Genomic DNA, 21,749 nt, shown 5'->3' with positions numbered 1-21,749 from the left:
TGGGCACCTCAGAAACAGACTCTTTAGTACCTTTAGACAGCATTCAGGAGTAGACACCAAAGCAGTTGTGATCCAGCTCCCTCCTCACTTTTTGTGAGTAGTCTTAAGCCAGAAACAGAAAATTTTATGAACGAGCAAAAACTGGATAGAAATAGTCATATAGTCAGATCTCTATTTCCATACTATAAATTTTGAAAGAGACCTAAAACAAAAGCAGAATAAGATGCAGAATAAATTGATGGTCTTAGAGATAAAACTAGATGTTCCCACTCCAGAAATTAAAGCAATCTCTTGAGGGGCACCCAGGTGGCTCAGTCGGTTAAGCATCTGACTCCTCATTTCAGCTTAGGTCATCTTCTCCCTATAAGACACTACACCCACTGACTGCATGAGAAAGAATATTTAGGACAATTTCCAGATCATATGCTCTCCTAATGACCACATGGATGAACTCCTGAGGACTCTGCTATTCATCATCAAGACAGAATTAATGTGGACTCTGACTCATTACTACCTTTGTGACTAAAAGCCCACACTGAATATCTCAAGAAGGCCAGATTTCTTGTTGAGATAAATTAAAATTATACTGGCAGAAGTACTGGGGCTAAATAGATCATAGTTCATAACAACCCATCCAAACCACTACCAGAACTTACACAACTCTCTACAACAAGAATGGAAAGAAGGACTAAAAACCCAACAGCTGACAGTCTACTAAAGAAAAGACTTGTCATACTCTGCTCAGTCTTTCAAGTCTGCAGTCATGGTGTGGGCTATACTGCCTTTTCATTTGGAGGCTCAACTAGGGACAAATCCAAGCTCATTCAGATGGTTGGCAGAATTTATTTCCTTGTGGCTGTACGACTAAGCATCATACCTTCTTGCTGGCTCTTAGACAGAGATTGCCCTAACTCAGATCCGTAGAAGCTGCCTGTAGTTTATTGCTATGTGGACTTCCACAACATAGCAGCTTAGGTCATGAGTCAAAAACTAGAACCTGTTCTCTAGTTTCCTAAGATGGATTCTTATATAATGAAACATAATCACAGCAGTAACACTCAATTACTTTGCCCTACAATGCAACTTAATGCAGTGACAGCCAATCATCTTTGCCCTATAACATAACCTAGTTGAAGTAATGACATGCCATCACCCTTTGCCATATTCTAACAGAGAAGCAAGTCACAGGTTTTACCAAAACTGAAGAGAGGATTACACAAAGGCCTGGATGCCAGAGAGTTCCTCAAAAAGTTAAACATGGAATTTTCATATAACCCTGCAATTCCATTCCTGGGTAAATACCCCAAAGAACTCAAGACAGATACTCAAATAAACAATTGCATACAAATGTTTACAGCAGCATTATTCATAATCACCAAAAGATGGAAATAACTCAGACGTCCATCAACTAATAAATGGGCTTAAAAAAAAAAAGTGGTATAGTCCTACTATGGAATATTATTCAGCCATAAAAAGGAATGAAATACTGATATATACACTACACATGGATCCTATATTCTACTTAGTTTATTATTAAACCTATCTAAAAAGTCCTTATTTCCATATATTTGCCATTATGTAATTTCCATTTAATTTTATTAGAGATCCAAATTCCCCGGTGAAATTCTGTAATTTTTTTTTTTTTACTTTATTTATTTTAAAGAGAGAGAGCAAGCAGGGGGAGAAGCAGAGGGAGAGGGACAAGCAGACTACACACTGAGCACAGACCCTGATGTGAGACTCAATCCCATGACCCTGAGATAATGACCTGAGCCAAAATCAAGAACCAGAGACTTAACCCACTGAGCCACCCAGGCGCCCATGGTGAAATCCTTTATATGCTTATTTTCTCCACATTTTCTTCAAAAAAATATTTTAATGTACCAATCATACTTATTTTACAGTTCTTATCATCAATTCCAGTATCTACAGCATATGTGGATCTATTTCTATTGTCTGTTTTACTTTTTCTCTTGGTTTTTCATTATGCTTTCCATTCTTTGGTGTGTTTAGTAAATATGTACTAAATGATAGATAATGTGTATACTGTGGTCATATATGTAAAAAATTATCTCCTAGAAGATTATTCATCCAACAAGTATTTCATGAGCACTGACTATGTGCCAGGCAACATGTGTAAGTGGTGCGGTAACAAAAAGAATACAATCCCTTCCAGCAAGGAGTTTACAATCATGTGCAGAAAGTACACTACATCTTACTTCAATTACCTCATCTCTGATTTTTCTCTCCCTTGATCACAGAAGCCACATGATTCCTAGCTGTTTGTTGAACATCAAATACTTTTTAATCTCAACACCTTTACACTTGCTATTCTTTCTTCCATATGTATGCTTTGCTCTTCCTCCTGATATCCGCATGACTTGCCCTGTCACCACCCTCCCAGCATTCCCTTCTCCCATTCCCTGTCTTATGTTTCACCATAGCATGTACTAAATATTTTAATATTTGTTTATTGTCTATCTCCTTCTATAGTATAAGCTCCATGAGGGCAGGAATTTTTTTATTATTGCTGTTCATTACTATACCCATTGCACTTCAAACAATGTTGGACAAATAGTATGCACTTAAATATTCACTTAATAGATGAATGAATGAATGATTTCAAATGTGATGGGCAAAGTGTAGGGTACTAAGGGAAAATACAGCAGAGGGCCCAGTCTAATCTAGACAATCAGGGAATGTCCCTATGAGGAATGTATGGTTAAGCCAACACCTAAACAATAAGGAGCCAATAAGGAAAGAAGACAGAAGCAGAATCAATATGCATGACAGAATTTAGTACAGAAGTTCTAAGAATCTAAAAGATGTCATATATGGTTGGCATACACAGTGTAAAGGATAAAGTGGCAAACTATCAGTTTAAAGAGAAAAACAAAGGCCAGCTATTTAAAGGATTTGAATTAGTAGCCATTCAGGAGTTTTTAAACATGGGCATAGGACTGAATTCGGATTTCTGAAAGGTCACTCAAGCTAGTGTTGAAAGTTGATCAGGGGACACCTGGGTGGGTCAATTGGTGAAGCCTCTGACTCTTGGTTTTGACTCAGGTCATGATCTCAGGGTTGGGGGATTGAGCCCCACATCCGGCTCTCTGTTCATTGGGGGGCCTGCTTGGGATTCTCTCCCTCTCTGCCCCTCTCCCTGCTCATGCTCTCATCTCTAAAATACATAAATAAATGAATGAATGAATGAATGAATGAAAAGAAGAAGAAAAAGGAGGAGGAGGAGGAGGGGGAGGGAGGGGGCATGAAGAAAGAAACATCTAGAGAAGGGTAGAGAACCATCCCATGTTAGTTTCCTAGGGTTTCCAGGGCAGTATCACTGTTCAGTTGGCTTTTGATACTGGAAACATAACTCAGTGGTCTCAGCTTCAAAATTCTTAGACTTCCTGGAACCACAGGTTTAAAGTCTTGGCAAGCTTGAGTCATGGCTTCAGTCTCTGTTTCCTTAGAAAAAAATCTGAAGAGCAAGTGATTTATGGTATGTTCTTCTTCTAGAAGAGCTCTCCAAGCCCTGGCCACTGAATGGACTTTGAAATATGCCCACAGGGAGCCTTTATCCAAGGACAATCTCTGAGTGCTTATTATTCACTTTACTAGCGTAGAAGCTCTTTAATCAATTGGATGGGACCAAGACTGGCTACAAAAAGATCAATCAGAAGGTTGACAAAGTAATCCAGGTTAGATGAGTAGAGCTGGAACTTGATGTTAGCATGAGCAAAGAAAGAAGGAAATGGATCAGAAAGATCTATATGTGAATTCTCTGTAGCCATATGGATCAAGAATGACTCGAAGGTTCTAGCTGGAGAAACAGTGTGGAAAATACCACCACTTTCTCAGGCAGCAAAGAATCAGGTTGAGAAGCTTACAGCAAGAGTCAGCAAACATTTTCTGAATGGGCCAGGTAATAAATGTATCAGGTTTGCTGGGTGACACGGTCCGTCACAATTTCTCAACTCAGTCACTAGTGAAAAAAGCGGCCGTCGGCAATCCATAAAGGAAAGGGCATGATCGTGTTCCAATAATACTTCATTTACAAATCAGGCAGGCATGGAGCCATAGTTTGCCAATTGCTAATCAAAGAGAAAATTATGAGCTTAGCTTTTAACTTGTTACTTTCAAGATGCCTCAGGGACAGACCCCAAACATGCAGTTTTGAATTTCAAGAGAGATGTAGCACAGATAAATATATATTGATTTGAGATGTGAGCCATAAGAGTAACTAAGGTTGCCCCAGGGCGAGAGTGTACAATAAGAAAACACTTCCTACTCAGAATCCAAAATAAAACCACCATTTACAGAACAAAGATAGGAAGAACAGTCAGCATGGAAACTAAGAATGAGCATTCAAAACAAGCCAAAAAAATACAAAAACAAAACTAGAACTGAGTAGTGTGCCAGAAGTAAGTATTTCAAAAAGGAAAAAGTGACCAAGAGACTCAAAGAAGAGATAAAAACCAGGATTACAAATTATATACTGAATTTACTGAGAAGAAAAGGTTGCCGGTGGTAGCCATTGCAAGAGAAATTTCCATAAGAATGAGGAAAGAAGCCAGACTATGGTAGATTAACGATTAAGTGAGCAGTGTAGAAATGAAAGCAAATAAGGACATTTCTTCTAAGACCTGTGGCTGTGAAAGCGAAGAGAGACTGAGGTGACAGCTAGGAAGTGACAAGGGGTTACTGTGCTCTAGGAAGAGAACTACCACATTTCTTTCTCACAAAACTGGAAGCACCACGTGGTGAGGGAATGTGGGCATCTTGCTTATCACCACCACATGCTTCCCACTTGGACCAGGAATTAACACATTTGTTGACTGAGGATTTTTAATAGCAAGGGTAATGGAAAGGAGCTGAAAGACAAGTTTTAAGATATGGAAGAGAGAAAAGCTAATCAGTAAAGACTGTAGCCCATGATGGCTATAAGGGGTACATCTGGAACCTAACATGAAGAACTGGCTTTACTGAGGATGGGAACACGTCTTCCTTGTAACAGGAGAGAAGAGGGGAAAAAATGGATGAATACGGATTAAGGTAAACACGGGCAAGAAACTGAGGATATTAATAAGGCCCAAGCTTACTAACTGTCCTATAAACATGAAAGTTTCCTGCACAATAAAGAATTGCCCAGCCCAAAAAATAACAATATTAACACTGAAAAGTTTTTGCAGATTAACTCAAATCATAAAGTTAGTCTACACAGGGACACTCTTCTTCTAAGGAGGAAAAAAAAGTAACTTTTCCTGGGAAAAAACATACACACACACACAGACAGACAGATACACACACACACACACACACACACACACACACACACACACACTTCAATTTCTGCATTTCTTCCTTAGAAGCCTTCAGCTGCTAAAACTGCTTATTTAATGAGGAGTTATGCTTGGGATCTATAATTATTCACAGTTATACCGCTTTCCACCAGAAACATAATTTATGTTTTATGCATATGGACAGAAGCTCAACACAAAGATACACACAGAATATCATAATGTTTCAAATGTTAAAAACATACTATCATTAAATGAAACCCAGAGAGCTAAAGAGAACATTTTTAAATCACCAGGTTTTTTCCTATGAAAGTATGAGTCAATACTCATCAAGACTGAACAGGAGAATATATCTGAAATGACATATCCAGTAAGGATTTATAAAGAACTTACACAACTCAATACCAAAATACAAACAATCTTATGAAAAATGGACAGAGGACCTGAATAGACACTTTTCCAAAAAAGACAAGACAGATGGCCAACAGACACATGAAAAGATGTTCAACATCACTAATTTTCAGGGACATGCAGATCAAAACCACAATGAGATCATCACCTTATGCTTGTCAGAGTGGCTAGAATTGAAAGGCAAGAAATAACAGGTGTCGGTGAGGATGTGGAGGAAAAAGAACCCTCATGCATTGTTGGTGGGAATGCAAATTGGGACAGTTACCACTGGGGAAAAAAATACAGAAGTTCTTTTTTTTTTTTTAAGTATTTATTTATTTGAGAGAGAGAGCTAGAAAGAGAGCGTGAGCAAAAGGGGAAGAGGGAGAGGGAGAAGCAGACTCCCCACCGAGCGCTGAGCCCAACAACGTGGCTCAATCCCAGGAACCCAGGATCATGACTTGAGCCGAAGGCACGCGCTTAACCAACTGAGCCACCCAAGTGTGCCGGAAGTTCCTTTAAATATTAAAAATAGAAATACCATATGATACAGTGATTCTATTACTGGGTATTTACCCAAAGAAAACAAAAACATGAATTCAAATGTATGTACCCCTATGTTTACTGCAGCATTCTTTACAATACCCAAGATATGAAAGCAGCCCAAGTGTTCACCAACAGATGAATGGATAAAGAAGAAGTGATACACACATACACACGGATTATTACTCAGCCTTAACAAAGACTGAGATCTTGCCATGTGCAACAACATGGATAGATCTAGAGGGTGTTATATTACACTAAGTGAAATAAGTCAGAGAAAGACAAATACCATATGATTTATATGTGGAATCTGAAAAACAAACAAAAAGCAGAATCTTGGGGCACCTGGGTGGCTCAGTTGTTAAGCGTCTGCCTTTGGCTCAGGTCATGATCCCAGGGTCCTGGGATGGAGCCCCACATCGGGCTCCCTGCTCAGAAGGAAGTCTGCTTCTCCCTCTCCCACACCCTCTGCTTGTGTTCCCTCTCTTGCTGTGTCTCTGTCAAATAAATAAAATCTTAAAAAAAAAAACAAAAAACAAAAAACAAAAACAAAAAAAACCCACATCTGCCTTCGGTTCAGGTCATGATTCCAGAGTCTCCTGCTCAGCTGGGAGCCTGCTTTTCCCTTTCCTTCTGCCTCTCCCCACTGCTTGTGTGCACACTCTCTCTCAAATAAATAAATAAAATCTTAAAAAAAAAAAAAACAAAAAAAACAGAATCTCATACCCATAAACATGAAGAACCGATAGTGTCCAAAAGGGAAGGGGGTGGGGGAATGGGTAAGTGATTGAAGGGGATTGGGAAGTACAGGCTTCCATTTATAGAATAAGTCACAGGGGATAAAAGGTCCAGCAGCGGGAGTATCGTCAGTGGAACTATAATAGGGTTGTATGGTGACAGATGGGAGCTACCCTTGTGGTAAACATAGCATAATGCATAGAGTTGTGGAATCACTATGTTGTAACCTGAAACTAATTTGACATTATGTGTCAATGACACTTCAATTAAAAAAAAATTGATCATGAAATACAATGCTTAAGTGGCTTCTTGCTCTTTTTAACTTACACCATTTAAAATAATCCAGGGGCAGTTGGCTGGCTCAGTTGGTAGAGAAGGTTAACTCTTGATCTTGGGGTTGTAAATTCGGGCCCCATGCTGAGCGCAGAGATTACTTAAAAATAAAATCTTTAAAAACATAGAATAATCCAGCATAAACAACACTGATTTATTTTAACCTACACACGCATATTTTTGCATGTTATCTTGCATTTTATTTTGCATTTATATTATTGCATTTAGCAATAATTGCATTTTATCTTATGCTTTCCACAAAATGTTTGACTTAAGGACATGTGTATTACAGTAATATAGTTTCTCACCTTGACTACTCCATCAAACCCAGGGATTGTGTTAACCTTTGCTTTCTTCGCTAATAATTTGCTTTCAATCTTGTCACCCATGGCTTGAATAGCATGCGTGTCAGGTCCAATGAAAATGACACCTTCTGCTGCCTGTGGAGAAACACAAGTAAAAATCTATAACAAAAACAAATATGGTGCTTGATACAGTCACAACTTTATAAAAAGAAAACCCGTATGTATATTTACTAATTATTTCATACCAAAAACAACTTAAAAGCAAAGCATTTGAGCCAAAACATTAAAATATATAGTGTTGTATATACTACAAGTGCAGCAAAGATATAGGAAACAAAGTCGGGCCAAATAAAAATAACAAAAGAAGAATTCCTGCTTGATATTAACAGTATTCCTTGGGAAAGCCACTTCTGTGGTGTTATATATAGTATCCTGCCACCTAACCTAAACAGTAAGTTCACCTTTAAAACACCTTATAAATCTTTGCATTCTTCATACCCTACAGCACACTGCCTAGTTCAACACAAATGTCCTTTTTTAATAAATACCAACTCTGAACCAGGCTTTGAGCTAAATGTAGGGGACATGGATGAAAACCACAGGATATCCGCTAATTCAAGGGAATGTGATCACTAATACCTCAGGGAAATAGACAAAAGAAAGTACAGAATGTTTACATCCTTGTGACTACACAAAATGAGTCAAAAATACAGTGGGAATTTACCAGGTAGAGTTATAGTTTCAACAAGAACTCTTCTATATAAATCACATTTAGTTCCCCAGCAACGGATCTACCCCTCTGTGTTTACAGTATTATAATGAACAAAATGCTAATGAATTTTGCCAATGAACTAATCCGAGAGAGAACCAAATATGATGTAGCTAGTGCCACCACAAGGCACAGTCTAGAGAAGTAAAGGTGAGGATTGCTGAAGTAAAGGATGAGATTACTGGGTAAAGAATGGAGGTTAAATATGAAAAAAGGAAAGCCAGAATGTATGCTGGGCACCATCAGAGTCAGGCCCCGAATTGTTGATTCTCCCATGACTAAAGGTATAAAAAATAAATTGTCTAATTTATGTCTCATAGTCTATCTATTGGCACTGGTGCCTGAAAGGACTCCTGGCTGAAGGATGAAGCTCCCTATATTATCCAGAGTAGTTACTAGAGTGTGTTGCTTGGATTGGTGTCTTGGCCATTATGAACCAAGAGGATTAGAACCACAAGAGCAGGACAGGGAAGGAGAACAGGGCATCAACAAAAGCGATATACAGGAGATAAATAATTGAGGGATGAGATGACGACAAACTTGCCACATGCTAAATTGAGATGTCTATGGGATAGCATACAGGAAGCTGACAGAGAGGTCTAGATGTTCTAAGATGAGTCCAGGCTGAGATATGGATTTTCAAAGGCATTACAGGAGAAAATTAAAAGTTGTAGATGAAATCACTCAGATAAAATGTACACAAAAGCCAATGCCTTTAGACTCAGGGTGTATAATTTCCCTTGTGCCCAAAACCAACACAGAAGAAAAGAGAATTTTTAGACTCCGAACTAATAAAGTCTCCTTTTCTTTGTGTGACGATGGGAATTATAACCACCCTGCAAGTCTGATTGAAGTGTTAAATAATAATGTAAAACGCCAAGTTGAGTGCCACAACTGTTAGTTCTTATCGCTTAACCAAAAGTCCTGCAAGGGGTGCCTGGGTGGCCCAGCGGTTAAGCGTCTGCCTTCGGCTCAGGGCATGATCCCGGCATTCTGGGATCGAGCCCCACATCAGGCTCCTCCGCTGTGAGCCTGCTTCTTCCTCTCCCACTCCCCCTGCTTGTGTTCCCTCTCTCACTGGCTGTCTCTATCTCTGTCAAATAAATAAATAAAATCTTAAAAAAAAAAAAAAAGTCCTGATAAAAAGAGAACACTAAAAAAGTAAGGCAGTTGGGGTCCACAGAACCTCAAAAAAACAATATAGGAACCCAAATACCTACAATTACCAGTTACAAATGGCAGAATGCAAAGTAAGAAATCTCTTCAGCCAAAACAGAGACTCATAAAATATTTCCCCATCAAATGTTTGTATTTAGTTTTAATAGTAGAACCTTATTTTCTTAATTAAAAAAAAAATCTTTTGTGAAACTCCCAAAACTTAAACACATGAAAAGTGAAGCTGCTCTGTAAGAAGGCAAAGTGGTCGCAGGCTTACATCTCTGTACACCCCACATCTCTCCAGCTCGATAAACTAGTCATTTTGGACCACAGCAGTTTTCACATTCATTTCTCTTCATCCCAAACCTGCAACCCACTAAATGCCAAGACAAGTCGAGAGGAAACAGTCATGTTTCAACTATCAATTGTCTTTCCATATTCTCATGTTACTTGCTAAGATGGAGGAATTTTTATTATAAATGCAGTTTTAAATACCACTATGTTAGACAGACATAATCAAGTAATCAGAACACCCATGCAAACAGTTGAAGAAATAACATAAATGAGAACATCCAAAATACATTATGATTTTACAGTAAAACTTCTGATTAACAGGAGCCCAACAACTAGGAACCTCTGAATAGTTAACTAGGAACCTCTGAATAGTTAACTATATTTTTCTAATGCATTCTGATTTGAGACAAATTACTCACCCCAAAATGCAAAATTACCAAGCAAAAAGCTCACATCAAGTATTTAATGACTATTCTTTTGTCCCATCCAACAGAAAAGAAAAACAGCCCGGTCGTAAGCTGGGTAACTACTCAGATAGATGTTTTAATGAACTAATTTCCTCTTTCTTTAGATGTTTTGGTAGTACTCCCTGGGTTAGCCCTTAAATGTCATTAAAGCAAAATGAGAACGCAGTGTCCTAGTTCCTAACTCCCATAATTCTTTGACCAAAAGAGCAAGGATGAGATCAGGGTAAGACAGTATGGCAACTGCAAAGTGATGGAGCATGCTTTAAAAGTTCCGAGATTTTGACCAGTCATCTGTGTGATTCAGAAGTTAAGGCCAGAATTTATCACTAGTACCCTTTTGCTAATCTTTTGTTCACCCTGGATCTTTTGTCGTCCATCCAATTCTCCATCTCCCTTAAGTAAGTCTTTTTGACATTCCATAGCAATAAAATGTACTTCTAAATATATGCTTTTTAAGGTCCTTGTAAATTTACCATGAATGATAAATATAATACCTGAAGGCAGTTAATGTCTTACGGTCATGGGCATTTTGGGGGCCTGCGTAGCTCAGTCAGTTGAGCATCTAACTCTTTTTTTTTTTTTTAAGATTTTATTTATTTATTTGACAGAGATAGAGACAGCCAGCGAGAGAGGGAACACAAGCAGGGGGAGTGGGAGAGGAAGAAGCAGGCTCATAGTGGAGGAGCCTGATGTGGGGCTCGATCCCATAACGCCGGGATCACGCCCTGAGCCGAAGGCAGACGCTTAACCGCTGTGCCACCCAGGCGCCCCTGAGCATCTAACTCTTGATTCTAATTCCAGTGGTGACCTCAGGGTCATGAGGTCGTGCCCCACATCAGGCTCTACACTCAGCAGGGAGTCTGCTTGAGATTCTCTCTCTCCTTCTCCCTCCACCCTTCCCTCCACCCCCGCTCATGTGTGCTCTCACTCTAAATAAATCTTTAAAAATGTATATATATATAATATATACATATATATATATATTTTTTTTAAACAGCATTGGAAAACACTTTAATAGTAAGACATAGGAAAGAAATTACAAAAAGCCAAAATCACTACTCTAGGATTCCTTTCATTTTCTAAATTCTGTGATTTTATGGTTCTGGTCAAATTTTGATAGAGGAATGAAAAAAAGCGTTCATTTTGGGTTTTTTGTTGTTGTTGTTGTTGTTTTAAAGATTTTATTTATTTATTTGACAGAGACCCAGCAAGAAAGGGAACACAAGCAAGGGGAGTGGGAGAGGAAGAAGCAGGCTCCTAGCAGAGGAGCCTGATGTGGGGCTCGATCCCAGAACGCTGGGATCACGCCCTGAGCCAAAGGCAGATGCTTAACAACTGCGCCACCCAGGCACCCCAAAAGCGTTCATTTTGAACAGCACGTTAGGGGAATAATGAGATTTAACTTTCAACAGGTTTTATGTTGTGAATGAAGAACAGAAATAATCAACATTTATAAAAAAGTGTATGATACATAATTTGTTCTCAGAAATATAAGTTAGTAAACTGCTACACCATGAATTCAGATTTCTTTTAAATGCATACACATTAGGCTCACCAAGATACTATTTGGATACTGTAAAACCATGGTCAGACAAGAGACACGGCCACGAAAAAATTGCTGAACTGCCCAAAAGACTCAGATTCTAAATTTTAATGTACTCCTTGCTAAAAGGAAAAAGAGTTTCTGGTAGAAAAGGTCAGTTCAGGGTTGGTATGGGGAACACACGAGTTAAAAAAGTGAGCCAGTGAGAAAGCTTTCAAAAATTAATATGACTATGTCAAAAGCATATAGTAGCAGATAGAAAGGCTACCCCCTGAATATGGTGACAACAGTATGAACATCAAAAAGAGTAACAGGGAGATTACAAGGTTAATTCATTTTTCAAGACTTCAGAAAAAACCTTTTCCTGCTATCTCTATTCAAGTACTTAAACTTCTTAGACATGTATCACTCATTTCAAAAAAGTATACAGCTTCAAAAAGCAATATAGAGGAAAACTAACTTCACAGAGAAAACTAAGCAAAATAAAATGATCAAGATAAAATCCCATACAATGTTTTTACATGGAAAAAAAATAAATACTAGAATGGCATCCATGAAGGGGGGGAAAAAAACCCACAGGAGAAAAACATATCAACATGTAACATATCAAAACTGTTACCTACTGTTTCAAAACAAGCTGAAAAACATTTTCTAAAGTTATAGAAAACATGCAATAACATAAATCAGAATTAGAAACGTTCAGAAATGAGGTGACAGGCCTCAAAATAAAATCAGAAATTAAAAAGAAATATCATTCTAGAAATGAGGACTAATCCAGAAGGAACTCAAGAGTGAATAAAGAAAACAAATAATGCCTTACAGAAAATAGAAAGTGAAAGGAAGAAACTTTTCTGAATTTAAATACCAAAGAAATGCAATTATTTTTAAAGGATACAAGAGAAAATGACAAAACTGAAGAGAGAGAACATCCAACATATGGATAAGAGGAGTCTTTCAAGAAAACTAAAGCAAGGAATACCAAAAACTGTATTTCAAGAAAACAGTTTCAAAATTAGAAACAGATAGCAAAAAGACATATTACAGCAAAACTGAGAAATTCCATCCAGAATGACCATGATACATTCTAGCAATACTGCTTAAAAGATAAAGAGAAAAAAAAAAAAGTGACTTATACAAATGAGAAGTTTAAATTATCACCAGACTTGGACAAGAGTAATCCATGCCAAAAGAAAATGGAATAACATAGTCAAGAAATAAGTATGAGCCAAGGATTTTAAATCCAACAAAACTGATGTCCAAGAAAAAAGTGCCAAGAAAATGTAACAATGAACAAGAACTCAGGACCCCTTTCTGAGGAACTGAATAAACCTGTAGTTTGCAAACTACAGGCTGTAAGCCTAATCTGGCCAGCTACTTGCTTCTGTACAGTCCACAATCTAAACAGATTTTGGCAGAACCTGGCAGGCTTAGTTGGTGGAGCATGCAATTCTTGATCACAGGGTTGGGAGTTTGAGCCCCACATTGGGTGTAGATTGCTTAAAAATTATATATATATAAATATAAATGGATTTTGGGGGGAAACAAAGGTCTGGGAGAAAAAACTTAACACTATACCCTGGAGCACCTGGGTGGTTCAACTGGTTAAGTGTCCAACTCTTGGTTTCAGCTCAGGTCATGATCTCAGGGGCATGAGACTGAGCCCCACATGAGGCTCCACGCCCAGCACAGACTCTGCTTGGGGTCCTCCCTCTCCTCTCCCTCTGCCCCTGCTCATTCTTGCTCTCTCTCTCTCTCTCAAAAATAAATAAAATCTAAAATTGCATTTGAAAAAAAAAAAAAGGAATACTGTATCCTGACATGTGAAAATCACATGAAACTGAAAGAGTTTTACTGGAAAGCAGCCATGCTTATTAGTTTACATGTTGTATGGCTGCTTTCTCACTACCACAGTAAGACTGAGTAATTGCAACAGACCTTTTTGTGAAGCCAAAAATATCTGCTATCTGGCCCTTTACAAAAACGTTTGCCCACTGCTTTCTAGAGAATGAGCTTCAGAAAAACAAAATGACTAAAACAAGGTCAACATAAAGGGCCTGTGGTTACTTGCAGGGCTAAAACCAAATGAAAGCTAAGGAGAGAGTATACTTTATACCAGCTATATTTTTTTTCTTAATTTTCTTTTTTTAGAGAGAGGAGATGGGCAAAAGGAGAGGGAGACAGAGAATCTTAAGCAGGCTCCATGCCCAGCGCAGAGTCCAACACATGGCTCAATCTCACGACCCTGAGATCATGACCAGAGTCAAAATGTCCTATTTTGGCTATGTCCTATGCTTAACCAACTGAGCCACCCAGGCGCCCCATACTAGCTGTATTTTCTTACAATACAGATACAGCACAACTATTTTTAAAGTGGGGGAAGAACAGCAAGACGACGTATAAAACTTCTTTAAAGTTTTCAATAACCACATTGGTATTGATATTGTCATGCTCAGACTGGTATGTGTGTTGGGGTGGGAGCGTGGGTGTGTGGGGGGGTGTGTGTGTGTACTACTGACTAGACAGGAGTTATGAAGTATTCTAATTTTATCATCTCCCCTGTCCCGGAGAGTCACAACTCTAAATATGAAAACGAAGATACAGGGGTAACAAGAAAAAGGTTATCTTGAATTTTAATTGAAATTATCACTACAAACACAGGACGTATTTTTAAACTCACATAAAGTACAGACTATATTTAATTATACTTTTATTACAAGTTATATATATAAGAAAAACATTGTGGGGGCGCCTGGGTGGCACAGCGGTTAAGCGTCTGCCTTCGGCTCAGGACGTGATCCCGACGTTATGGGATCGAGCCCCACATCAGGCCTCCTCCACTATGAGCCTGCTTCTTCCTCTCCCACTCCCCCTGCTTGTGTTCCCTCTCGCTGGCTGTCTGTATCTCTGTTGAATAAATAAATAAAATCTTTAAAAAAAAAAAAAAGAAAAGAAAAACATTGTGTATTTGTAATATACTATGTGTATTATGCAATATCTATATTATATATATTATATACACCCTATTTGTGCTTGGGGATAGCATTACATCTAAATACATACATTAAATATATTAGCATGTTATATATTCTACTAACAGAACATAGTTAGTACATATATCATATGTAATAAACATATGTTTTAAAAAACCTATTAATACACATATCTTCCTAGCCCTATAAACTAAAAGGCCTAGAAGCAAGGACCATCAGTAGCAATGACCATGCCTGACACCCTGACTATGGTCTCTAACACCATTTTTTTTAAAAACCAATGATAGCTGATTAAAGGCCTGGAGCAGGAAATGTAAAATGTGAGCCTAGAATGTCTTGTCAGACCAGAGAACAAGGAAGCTGTAAAAGATTATGAGGTCAAGTCAAAAAGCCCATGAGCCAACTTGGGCCCCACTGGCCTAAGAGAAACACCTTAGGCTTCACTAATAATTCCAACTGATTTAATCATACAAAATAGGTTCCAATCTATGATGACTTCATAATGACACTTTTTTAAAGAACTGGGTCAACTTTGAAGGATAAGGAAACATTCATTACCCCAAAAACTAGTAAATAAAGGTAAAGAATTATGCATTTATCTTGCTTTCTACAGTAGGTACCAAACAACAAATGTGGCAAAGGGTCTCTTTATAAATATATTTCTTTTTACTTATTTGAGTTAGAAAGTATGAGTGGGGGCCGGCAGGGGGGAGGGAGAGGACAGAAGGAGAGGGTGAGACAGAATCTTAAGCTGGTTCCATGCTGGGCCTGGGCAGGCCTCCATCTCACAACCCAGAGGTCATGACCTGAGCCCATGCTTAACCAACTGAGCCACCTAGGTACTCCTAACTATACTGCAATTAATTAATGAAAAAGATGTCAGAGTTAAAATATCACCATTCTACAATCCAGTGAAATACTAGATATAGACAATAAGCATCAAAGGCTGCTTAGATTACAAGAAGTGCTAACAAGACACTATGTGCCTCCTACAGTCCTGGCCAACAGCATTCAAACCTGAATCTGATCCCATCTCTGAATCCAGGTGTAGGAATCCAATTTGCAGAAAATGCCAATATTGGAGGAAAACCCTGACCTGTACCATGAGCATGTAATCAACTAAGTCAAGATGGCCGGAAATCCTACAAGTCAATAACCCAAGGTTCTTCAACAGAAAGTTGTAAGGAAAAGAAAGGTCTGAAAAGAATTAAATATTCTCAAAGAGAAGGCATCAAAGTTGAAAATAAATGGACCAGACAAACTATAGTGTCTAGGGATGCACATTTGGACAATAAAATTATTTTAAAATGCAAGAAAAGGATTACTATAAAAGTCGAGTAGTGGATATGAACAGGGAGAGATTGGACAACAGGACTGAGACGTGCCACATGGACAAGATTCAGGGCAAACATCTAATATCTAGACCTAGGCAGTGACTACACGATTATTTACCTAAAGTAAGCCACACATTTGTTTTGCGTAGTTTCTCTCCTTTATTTTACAATGAAAATTTCAAAAATTATTTCAGAGTGGCCACACCAGCTTCTAGAGTGAAACTAGCAGCTGGAACAGGAGCAGACGGGTGAGGTGCGGAAGAGCACTCCCGCCACTACCATTCAATGTTCTACTGCAGGCCCGGGGCGGCACAGCGGGACAGCGTGGGATTATAGAACACTGGAAACCCAATCCTAATTCTTTTTCCTCCAAGTGGACTGTGAGGTATCAATCAAGAGAGGTGCAGAACAGCCCTAGAAGAGGGTGCCATCGCCTCCAACCCCCTACATTTACAGGAATCCTTTTCTTTGAAGTGCCAGTCAGCTCACTGGAATTTAGAACCCAATTTGTGTGACTCATTGGGATAAGAACATTAAGGCATTTGACTGTTATGGGGGTGGGTGGCAGAGGGGAGACAAAGGTTTCATTTTAAAATTCTAAATATAAACTTATAAACCAACACAGTTTGTTAATTTGTTTGGGATGCTAATTGCAAGATCAAATGAAATCTAATGATGTACTTACAAACCGTATTTACCTTATGGTGCACTGTGTGCTGTGACTTAGTTTAGCCAAAAGAATCTGTGTCTTTCTCTTTCGGTATTACCAGTATCTGGATTTCATTCGGTCTAGTGTATATTTTGTATTAAGTGTCCACTTGGCACAATGCACTCAAGCAATATTATTACTTCCAGATGATAGCCATGTACAATATTTATTTAGGGAAATGGAGTAGCGGTAACTGTCCCCACTGTAACAATTGGCAGAAGTCAGGTTTTCTAGTTGAGGAATAGAGTTACATATAAAACCCTGTTTTTCATTCACAGGAAGTGAGCATTACAGCAACAGAATACTTTCTACTTCTAATATTTGACAGTGGAATGATGTCCATTTCTACTTTTCAGCTATTACTAAGTCAGAAAATTGTTACATTTCTTTTATTAAATGTTTTGAGTTTCTGACGAAGGTACTTGGAGTAAACAAAAGGTTTGGGGTACTTTTTAATTTAATAAAAGCCACCGAAATAAACTATAAATCTCTGAATATCTTTGTATTTTGGGAGTAAACTTTTCAAGCTCATAGGAAAGATATGCTATTTTTTTAAATTCTCGTTACTATATTCTATATTAACTTTGGAAATGTTTTTTCCATTTCAGAAGATTAAGATTAGAGTTTATCAGTGTTTGCCATCTCTTTTGTGCATATCTGACTTCTTCTTTTTATTTCCTTGTAATCAGCACTGATCTCTATTTCCAGAGTCTAAATGACTGTAAAGAAGAAAGACGCTGGGCACTTAAACTTCACTGATCACACTCTTAGTGCAGACCAGGAGACTAAAAAGAGATGAGTTCACATAAACCTGAGCGGGCTGTTAACCTTTTTTTTTTTCCCTTGGGGGGGGGAAATGTAGATGCAATAACATTTCCAGCTGAAAGACTCATTCTAAGTTCCTAATGTTTAAGAATGCAAATGAAGTATTCTGTCTTTTCTATGCCTGGAGGTGTTCTGTGAGAAAACAGAAAGAGGTTTCTAGGATTAGTTTCACAGATTTCCTTTATCATGTAAAATCTCAGACTGGTTGCAATGGCAAGAATCAAAGAAAAGCAATAGAGAAGACACCCAGGGAAAATGAATTCAATAATTTCCTTGGCAATCACATTGAGAAAATTTAGGTTAACTAAAAATGTCAGACGGTGGGATGAATCTTAGTCTCCCTTCTTTAAAGAAATTCTAGTTTTAATATTTAGAACATTGAAAAAAGAATATGTTGACAAAATACGGATGATCCGTTTAATGACACTAAATTTTCTCAGATGAAATTGTTAAATTTATCACTCAGCTACCTGGCATTTTCAAGAAGTCAATTTATATTATAATAGTAATACCGCCTTCTTTAAAAATGCAGATACAAATTTTAATGTTTTTCTTTTAAATGCATAATTTAAAGGACAAAGTAAGAAGCTTCACATTTAAATTTGTATTTATTGCTAAGGTTCTCCTTATGTAAACCGGCCATAGAAATTAGTTATGAAGTTGTCATTTCCTTCTTTTGCACTTCACATAAAATATTTTACATCCCTACAGTCTGGATACTAAAAATGAGTTGCTTTCATTTCTCCCCAATCCAATTATTTTTAATGTTTCATGAATACTAAAATTAATCGAATTGAAAACAAATACTTTTCCAGTTCAATTTTAGAACATACTATATAGTAACTATGAAATCAGATAAGCAATTTTACAGTGTAAGTAAAAAAAAAAATTAAGATTTAATAATACTTCAATTAGCATGAGGGGATGTTAATGTAGATGCCTCATGACTCAGCTTCCTGTTCATTCCTCACAGTCCATTAATATTTACTGCCAGTAGTCAGTAGGAATAGTTAGGTGGTAAACTGGCAAAAGGCTGGAGAGCTTTTGTTTAGTCCAAATATTATATATTAAATTAAATTAAAATTTTTAAAAATTGGTCTGAGACATGATCTGAATTATGTACTTTTTCTATTTCCTTTGAAAATATGTATGTATTTCTTTTAAAGTTTACTACAAGTAGAAGTCCTCCCATACTCCTTGCTTAATTTACTGCTTTCTGGAACACATCAAGTTTTCGATACCACCCCTGGATGGAAATAAGAGTCATATGGTTTGAATAAAGCATGCTCTACCTACAGTTGGGATATTCTTTTTTGTTGGCACATTTAATTGCCATGCTCTAGGACAGCCGACATTATAAAGCTTATTTCAAATACTGAATGGAATGCTAAAAAAGCAGAGATCATGATTTCCAATGAATTGCCGGGAACAACTGAGTAATTCCTCACACTCCTCAGCACAGTCTAACCCACCAACCTGCTACTTTCACCCTTCAGTTTGGTCATTAACAAGGATGCAATGAAGTGAAAGTGATAATAAGATGTAGCGGAATGACCCAAATAGAGGTTAATTTATCTCTAGGTGGGAAACTTTAAGTTTAAAGAGAGTAAAAGAAAAAGGAATTCAATAACACTAATAATTTTTTTTTAATTTACTTATTTAACACTGTCTACAGGGCATTGTATTACGGCTTACTTTATCCTAAAAAGTAAGTACTTTATCCACTTTACAGACCAGTCCTCAGCTTCTAGTTTGTTTACAAAGTTAGAAAGTCTTCACTTTATTCTAGAATTCCACAATAGTAGCCTTAAAAAAAAAAAAAAAAAAAAAAAGCCAAGAACCCAGCAGGACATAAATAACCCTCTCTACTGAACATGTCAGTAAAATTAGGATTCAAGGGATGAAATCAATTGCCCACTGTCACAAAGAGGTGAAGTGACAGAAACAAGACTAAGGCCTTGCTACCTTCTCATGTCGTCTCCCACACTAGTGAACAGGTTCAGGTGGTGAGCGCTTCTTCAACAAGTCAGAGACCACGCACTGACTACTGAACACCACTCGTACGTCAGGTGTGCCCAGCACCGTCCTAGGCATGACTATTACCCCAGCATCCACCTGATCAGTGCTCCTTTCTACTCTCAAAAGCATGCTGGTTAGACAGACCTGGTTTCTGCCCACAAGGAGTTGATAGTCTGGTAGAACAATACATATCAAACAACAGAAATAATACATGGTAGAGAGTAGTAAATGCACACACAGAAATAATAATAATAATAATAATAATAATAATAATAATAATAATAATAATGGCACTACTATGAACAGATTCCAATGTGGGAATCAAGGAAGGCTTCACAAAAAGGGAAGCATTTGAGGGAAAAAGAAAACTAGGATTTAGAAAAGTAGCATGGGAAAGCAAACATTTAAGTACAAGGAAAACACCTCTCACTGGCCTGTAAAGGGTTGAATGGTCATCAGAGAATGATGAGGAGGTTACATGCAACCAGTGCTCCTCCAGAAGGGTCTCCTCTTTCTCTTAAGTCCAACTTAAGAGATCTCAATTACAGACTTCTCTGGTATTCAACTCAACAGCTAGTCATGCATTCATTCTACAAACACTTGTCAACTACCCAACGTGTCAGGCACTGTTCTAAATCTAGGGATAAAATGACAGACAAGACAGAGATGTATCACTGCCCTCTTAGTTGACACACCAACTAGGAAGATGTGATATAACAAGCAATTAAAATCACAATCCAGTATGAGTACTGTGATTGAGTTTAGGATATTCTGGGAAACTAATAATGGTACTTGGAAAAACGTAAACATGGGTACAAACTTTGTGACCTAACTTAATTAAGTTTATCACACACGGAGTGCAATATTTCAATAATTCCCTGCCCTTTGCTTCAGAAAATTTCTCCCTTCAGTTATATTAGACAGGCTATAATTTTAACATGCTCAGATCACCTGATATTTCTGTCTTTCTCAGAGTGTCCAACCAGAGCCTTCCTAACTTCTGATAAATGAGATTGGAGCATGCAATCTTCTCCCTTCATTCAAGTCAAGCTGGTAACTGATGAGGGAGAAAACGGGAATCAGATATAATAGGCTAAGCTTCATTTTACATCAACATCCAGTAAGCATAAACATAAATCCCAGCAAAATGATATTCTTAAAATGGTTTACCAGCAGTGTGACTCCCTTCGAATGTATGTGACCACCAGCGACATAGCCTTTTGAAGTTCTGAAGTTACAACGGACACCACCTATACACTCTTCACCTCCCGTGCCACTTGATCATACAAAACAATTGTCAGGCAGGGTTTTTAATTATTTTCTTGAAAGAAAGGCAGTAATTAGAAGCAATAGAGTGTAACAGTTAAGTGCAGGGACTGTGGAGCCTGCCTGAACTCCAATTCTACCATGAACTACCTGGTCGGCCTTTGACAAGTTACTTAACCACTCTGCGCCTATTTCTGAACCTGTGAGGGTTCAATGAATTGATATATATAAAGCACAAAGGACAGGGGGGACCCATAGGAAGCTGCTACATGAGTGTGAAAGACTTCAGAAGTCCGTTACACAACTGTTCGCTGGTGAGCACTCCCCACCTGTCTTCCTGGGTGCACAGGTTTAACACGTTCCAGGAGCCTTGTTCCAGAGACGGCCGTACTGCTGCTAGCCCCTTAACCCCAAGTAACTCAGACTCTTCCTGAAGAGGCTAAACCGACCTTTCCCCCACACCTTTCATCTCTTCCTTTCCATTGGCTCCTTCCCCTCAGGCAAAAACCCTGCTTGTTAGGATAGTTGCTTGCCCTTCCAACACAGGACTAAAACAAAGGTGAGTTTTCTTCCAAAAAGGAGCAAGACACTGTCCTCCAGGAGGAAAAGATCTCACACAAAGTTTCTTTGAAATGACTACCATGATACAGTCTTGTGAATGGCCCACTTGAGGAACGAATGCAGCCTTCCTGCCAACGGTGAGCCACCAAAGAGTTCTGAAGCACTTCAGAAGATCAGCGTGGTAGCGGCCCTGAGATGGCTCCAAGGA

The 21,749-nt window shown here is 38.2% G+C and overlaps 1 protein-coding gene across 5 annotated transcripts in view; it reads right to left on the bottom strand.

Annotated features, from left to right (window-relative positions):
• PCCA (propionyl-CoA carboxylase subunit alpha) overlaps positions 1 to 21,749 on the bottom strand; it is a 390,617-nt gene that overhangs the window by 274,340 nt on the left and 94,528 nt on the right. For all 5 annotated transcript variants that reach the window (XR_004626797.1, XR_004626798.1, XR_004626800.1 and 2 more), the window contains exon 7: positions 7,610 to 7,741. Coding sequence is in view for 1 of the 5 variants with exons in the window: in XM_034665428.1 (XP_034521319.1) it covers positions 7,610 to 7,741 (132 nt within the window). In the remaining 4 variants the exon portion in view is untranslated. The remainder of the gene's footprint in view (positions 1 to 7,609; positions 7,742 to 21,749) is intronic.

This window comes from Ailuropoda melanoleuca, chromosome 7 (assembly GCF_002007445.2).
Source record: "Ailuropoda melanoleuca isolate Jingjing chromosome 7, ASM200744v2, whole genome shotgun sequence".
Lineage (NCBI taxonomy): Eukaryota > Metazoa > Chordata > Mammalia > Carnivora > Ursidae > Ailuropoda > Ailuropoda melanoleuca.
Note: the sequence above shows the minus strand (reverse complement) of the source record. Positions and strands in the feature narration are given on the sequence as shown.